The sequence below is a fragment of the Pteropus vampyrus genome, unplaced genomic scaffold (genome assembly GCF_000151845.1).
Source record: "Pteropus vampyrus isolate Shadow unplaced genomic scaffold, Pvam_2.0 Scaffold55, whole genome shotgun sequence".
Classification (NCBI taxonomy): domain Eukaryota; kingdom Metazoa; phylum Chordata; class Mammalia; order Chiroptera; family Pteropodidae; genus Pteropus; species Pteropus vampyrus.
Genome location: NW_011888836.1, coordinates 3886643 through 3892933, shown reverse-complemented (window position 1 = coordinate 3892933; position 6291 = coordinate 3886643). Strand labels below are relative to the sequence as shown.

At 34.9% G+C, this 6291-nt stretch overlaps 1 protein-coding gene across 4 annotated transcripts in view; it reads right to left on the bottom strand.

The window, feature by feature from the left end:
• The window catches only part of OSBPL1A (oxysterol binding protein like 1A), a 198782-nt gene that overhangs the window by 172888 nt on the left and 19603 nt on the right, over nt 1–6291 (bottom strand). For all 4 annotated transcript variants that reach the window (XM_011360422.2, XM_011360420.2, XM_011360424.2 and 1 more), the window contains one exon: nt 1171–1293. In XM_011360422.2, the coding sequence (XP_011358724.1) occupies nt 1171–1291 (121 nt within the window). In that variant the 5' untranslated portion in view covers nt 1292–1293. The remainder of the gene's footprint in view (nt 1–1170; nt 1294–6291) is intronic.

Genomic DNA, 6291 nt, shown 5'->3' with positions numbered 1-6291 from the left:
TATCATTATTTATAAGTTCAATAAGAATCTTTTCTCTTTATAATAGGACTCAATTGGAAACATTGGTTATATTACCAAGGCTTTGATAGAAACGCCATGTTTGAGAAAGACATGCATAGTCTCAAACATGACCAGACAGCTTTAAAGAACTAAAATTGATTTATGGAAGGATAGATAGCCCAGAGATTGCTCCCTCCCTCCAGGATATGGCTCTGGAAATGTTTTTCCTTTCTTCAGACCTCCCCGTTTTAGCCCGGGCAAGAGGAGACAAGCCAAAACTGGTCTTTTCCAGCTTAGACACCATCTTTGGCTAAGTCATAAGCTTTGGCTAATTATAGTATTGGTGTAATCTCATTAGCATTGCATATATTGCAGCTCCCATCATCCATCGGATGCCATGACAGTTCCAGAAACACCACGTAAGGAAGGAAGAGTAGAAAACCAAGCTCCCTGCCTACTGGGAGGAGACGAGGCTAGGTCGGTTTCACGTTTCCAGGCCCTGGCTCCAAGAACAAAAGTTCATAATCCAGACAACCTCTCCCTCTCTCTGAGTTTGCCCACACTCCTCTCTTGAGTGTGTACTTTTGTTTTCATAAACCTTGAACTTTCCCACTGTTCGTTTTGCCCTTGAATTCTTTCTTGCGGCATAAGAAAAATCTGATCACTGGAGCTCCGGGTCGAGGTCCCTTTTTGGGCTCCTGCCCCACAGAGGTCTCCAGCATCACCTGCACTTCCATATTCTGTGACAGCATGTATAATGTAGACTAGTCTGATCTCTTAAGCTACTAGATTAGTAGGGAGGGATCCTGACTGACCCTATCTCTAAGGTACCTCACATGATGCCTATAAATAGTCAATCCTGATGGTTCAATTACAATGTCTTTGAGACGAAAATTTCATAACATGCATCTTGTGGGCTCAGGGTCTCTCTTGTAGGTCATAAGGTTTAGGATCCATGCAATTTTAAGACTAGATTTTAGTTTCTCTGACTTACAGGGAACGAGGAGAAGCATTTTACTCATTCTTTTGGGGGTCCTTTCTAGGACAAGAAATAGAGATTTATTGCAAGCAAAATCACAAATATTAGTGCTAAATAAATGATAGAGTAGTACATAAGATAAAGTGCATAAGCAGAGCAAGAGAAAGCTAAAAAATCCATTCAAAACTTACCTTTGCAATTAATGTCAGCAATTACTTCATTCCTTTCCACAGTTTCTAACAGCTGCCTTACTTCTTCTGCATTGCCATTTCTGGCATGGTGGAGAAGCTGCTGTTCTGCTTCTGTATTCATTTCTAGATTTAAAAAGGACTAATTTACTATTATCTAAGAACATAATTAGCTATTAGATGTTACCTGCTAATACAAAAAGGGAAAAGAATGAACTTGATTTGGCAGCTAATGAGATAGACACCAAGAACTGATTAAATAAATCAGTTACAGGGCCAAAACTCGACCCTGACAGACTCCCTACCCTTTGTATTTATCAACGTACACTAGACATTTATAGTTAATGTCTAGTGTACTAAGTACACTAGACATTTATAGTTAATGTCTAGTGTACTAAGATACTTAATCTCTCAAAGCCTGTTTCCTCATCTTCAAAATAAAACCAATATCATAAGCTATTGTAAGATTATGTCTATAAAAGGATTCTTTCAAATACAAAGTATTTGGCAAACAGTTATTATAATAATAATGAGACATAAAGTTAAAATATGGCCACTCCAAGAAATATTAAAAGACTGACATTCAAAACCTGTGCCAAAAAAAAAAAATTCTAAATAGAAAATTTTGATAAATATCTTGGAGTGACTATCACTATAAATTCTTTCATATTTTCTTACCAAGCTCCAAATCAAATATAGAAGACTACATATAAATCTAAAGCATTTATGTCAATGTGTTATGAATAGCAATCCTCAAAATACAAATTTCATTCTTAATAATCAAATACAAATATGTCAACACAAAGGATTTTTTTGCATTCCAGATAAGCAAAAATTTTAAAAAGATTAAACACGCAATGGTTGTATGGACAGGAAATACACACTGATAAACTGCTAATATGAATATAAATGCATACACGTTTTCATATGTTGCAAGGGATGAGACAACAATTTGATAACATCAAACAAATTCCAAAATACACAAACACCTAAGGAGGATTCTGGGAAGATAGCAGTGGAAGAAGCACCAGGAATCTTTCTCCCCACCTAGGCAACAAATTCACTGGCAAAATCTAATACAACTACCAGAGAAAGACTTGAAAGGTAAAGTTTAACTAATTTTGGTCCATTTCAGCTCTTGGCTCAGAAACAACTATTCATTCTCCACCCCAGCCACATGGCTGGCAGCTATAGTTTTCCTGAAGCAGCCTGTGTGAGCAAGAATTAGCAAAAAGAACCTTGTCTTCCAAACATCAGGGATCTCTGCTCTGATCACTGATTGCTGCTTCTGGTCACAGAGATGCAGAAAAAGAGGTGGGCAGCCATTGTTGCAAGCCCCTCCCTCTCCCACTGAAGTGACTTCTAAGGAAGTTAAAGGGCTAGAGTTCTTTTTTATATCCGCCCCCTTCCATTTTTCTCTTTTTCCTCTTTTAAAAGCCAGACATCAAAGCAACTGCATATATAGGGAAAATCAGAATGTGACTGCTCATGCCCAGAGAAAGGCTCAGGAAAAACCTATGCAGATCTTAAATTTATACTTCAGGCTGACCCTCGGCACAAGACAGACTACATCAATCAAAAAAAAAAAAATCCTGAGGAAGGGAGAAAATTATTTCCAGAGTTACCACATTATTACATTCTAATGTCCAGTACTTGACCTCCCATACATGAACACATGGTCCATTCAAAGGAAAAAATAAATTGATAAGAACTGTCCCTAAAAAGACCTGATGGCAGATATACTACACAAATTTAATACAATTGTCTTAAAGATGCTCAAAGAACTAAAGGAAGATGAGAAGAAAGTCAAGAAAATGATGTATGAAATGGGTATCAATAAGAAGAAAACCTAAAAAGAAACCAAAAAGAACTTCTGGAGCTGAAAATACAATAACTGAAATGAAACATTCACTAGAAAAAGTCAAAGAAAGATTTGAGCAAGCAGAAGAATAAGCAAACTTGAAGACAGGACAATAGAAGTTATTGAACCCAAGGAACAGAAAAGATTTAAGGAGAGTGAACAGAGCCTAAAAGGTACCTCTGGGACATCATTAAGAAGACTAACACATGCATTATGGAGTCCCTGATGAAGAGAGAAGAAGGAGAGAGGAGGAGGAGGAAGAGAGAGAGAGAAGCAGAGAGAATATTTTGAGAAATAATGGCTGAAAACTTCATAAATGATACAAAACATGAATACATCCAAGAATCTCAACAAACTTCAGGTATGTTGAACTCAAAAGAGATACACACCAAGACACACTATAATCAATTTGTCAAACACCAAAGACAAAGAATCTTGAAAACAGCAAGAGAGAAGCATATCATCATAAACAAGTGATTCCCAATAAAGTTATCAGTAGATTGCTCATCAGAAACTATGGAGTCCAGGAGACAACGGGCTGATAAAGTCTTAACAGAAAAGAACCAAGAATTCTATATCCAACAAAACTGTCTCTCAAAATGAGAGAAAATTAAGACATTCCCAGAAAAACGAAAGCTAAAGGAGTTCATTAGCACAACAAGCCTGACCCAGAAAGAAATGCTCAAGGGAGTCCTGCAAGGTAAAATGAGAGGACACTAGACAGTAATTCAAAGCCATATGGAGAAATAAAGATCTCAAAAAGGTAAATACATGGGCAATTACAAAGATGGTATTACTGTAATATCAGTTTTTAACTGTACTTTTTGTTTTCTACATGACTTAATTTTTCTCTTTAATGTATTAGTTTCTTATTAGTCTTACTGACAAAAAAAAAAAAAAAAAGAGCACGTTAATAAATCTAACCTAAAGTAACCTTACAGAGTGATCTGATTGTATTCTTAACTGAGGAGGTCATGGTGTGCCTATTAACTTTCTTAATAAAAGGTTTTTAAGCAAGCCTTGTCCACTGTTCTGGTGCTTCTAGGTTAACACACCTTTGATATGCCAGTAGTAATCCTCTTTTCCAGACCCTTCAAAGGCATAACCACCCTCAAAGGGAGCATAAAATCTTGTTAATTATCCTGAACCTTGCAATCTCCACTTCGTGTAAAGATAAAAGAAACTGCAAAACTGACATTTTCTGGAGCATTTAAGCTTGCTTCCTAGCAATGTCATCAGTTTGGCTCAAATAAACTCATAAATAGTCTCTACAGGTTTGAGCATTTCTTACATTTGACAGTCTAAAAGCTAGTATTACTGTAACTTTGGTTTGTAACTCCAAATCTTGTTTTATATATAATTTAAGAGACTAATGCATTTAAAAAAAATTATTGGTTTATGGTTTGAGGCATACCATGTACAAAGATAAAATTTTGTGACATTGACCACCAAAAGAGGTGAGGAAGAGCAATAAAGGAGCAGAGTGTTTGTTTGTATGTCATTGAAGCTGGTGTAAATTCAAACTGAAGTGTCATTTTAGGATGTTGAAAGTAATCAACATGGTAACCACAAAGAAAACAACTGTAGAATGCACACAAAAGGAAATGAGAAAGGAATTTAGACATTTCAGTACAGAAAAACCAATCACAAAAGAAGAAAGTAATGCAAGGAATGAGAAACAAAAAAGTGATAATTCAAATAACATAATAAAGAACAGAAGTCCCTCCTTATCAGTAATTACTTTAAATGTAAATGGATTAAGCTTTACAATCAAAGACAGAAATTGGAAGAATGAATAAAAACACATGATCCAACTATATGCTACATAGAACAGACTCACTTTAGACCCAAAGACGCCAGACATTGAAAGTGAAAGGATGGAAAAAAGTATTCCACGCAAAGATAACCAAGAGTGCATAGATGACTACGCAAACAGACAAAAGAGGTTTTAAAGTTTACAAGAGATGAAGGACATTGTGTATTAATAAAAGTTTCAACGCAATAGGAATATATAACAATTACAAACATTTACATACCTAAAACAGATCATCAAAATATATAAAGCAAAAACAGAATTGAAGGAATAGTTCCACAATAATAATTCGAAACTTCAATACCCCACTCACAAGAATGGACAGAATAACCAGACAGAAGATAACTAAGTAAATAGAATAAGTAGGACTCAACACAATAAACCTATTAGATCTAATAGAGCACTCTATCCAACAACATACACACCTTCTCAAGTACAAATGGGCCATCTTCCAAGATAAGACCATATGTCAGGCCAAAAGTTAAGTCTCAATAGATTTTTATATATCATAAAGTATGTCCTCCAACCACCGTGGGATTAAGTTAGAAATCAATAAGAGTGAAAACTGGAAAATCCACCAAATTGTGGAAATTAAACAACATGCTTTTAAACAACCAATAGACTAAAGAAGAAATCATGAAGGAATAAGAAAATTCTTAGAGACAAATAAAAATGAAAATACAAAATACTAAAACTTGTGAGACACAACAAAGGTGGTGCTAAGGGGAAAATTTATAGCTATAAATGCTTACATTAAAAAATAAACAACAACAATAACAAAAAAACCAAAACAAAGCTCTTAAATCACAAATGTAACTTTACAACTTAGAGAACTAGAGAAACTAAAAGAACTAAATGCAAAGATAGCAGAAGGAAAAAATAAAGATTAAACCAGAGATAAACAAAATAGAGAATAAAAAATAAAAAATAAAATAAAATCAGAAGTTGGTTCCCTGAAAAGGTCAACGAAATGACAAAACTTTAGGTAGACTAAGGAAAAGAGAAAAGACTCACAGTACTTAAATCAGAAATAAAAACAAGAACATTACTACCAATTCTACAGAAATAGAAAGCTTTATAAAAAAGAGTACTATGAAAAATTATATGCCAACAAATTGGATAACCTAGATGAAATGGACCTATTCCTAGAAACACAAAATCTACTAAGGCCAACTCACAAAGAAATAGAAAATCAGAACAGACCTATAACCAGTAAGGAGACAATCAGTAATGAAAAATCTCCTGACAAAGAAAAGCCTTGGACCTAATGGGTTCACTGATGAATTCTACCAAACATTTAAATAAGATTACCAATCTTTCTCAAATGTTTCCAAAATCCTCAAGTGGACAAAATACTTCCCAACTCATTCCATGTGGCCAACATTACCCTGATACCAAAGCCAGACAAGGACATTAAAAGAAAACTAAAGACTAATATCTCTTATAAACA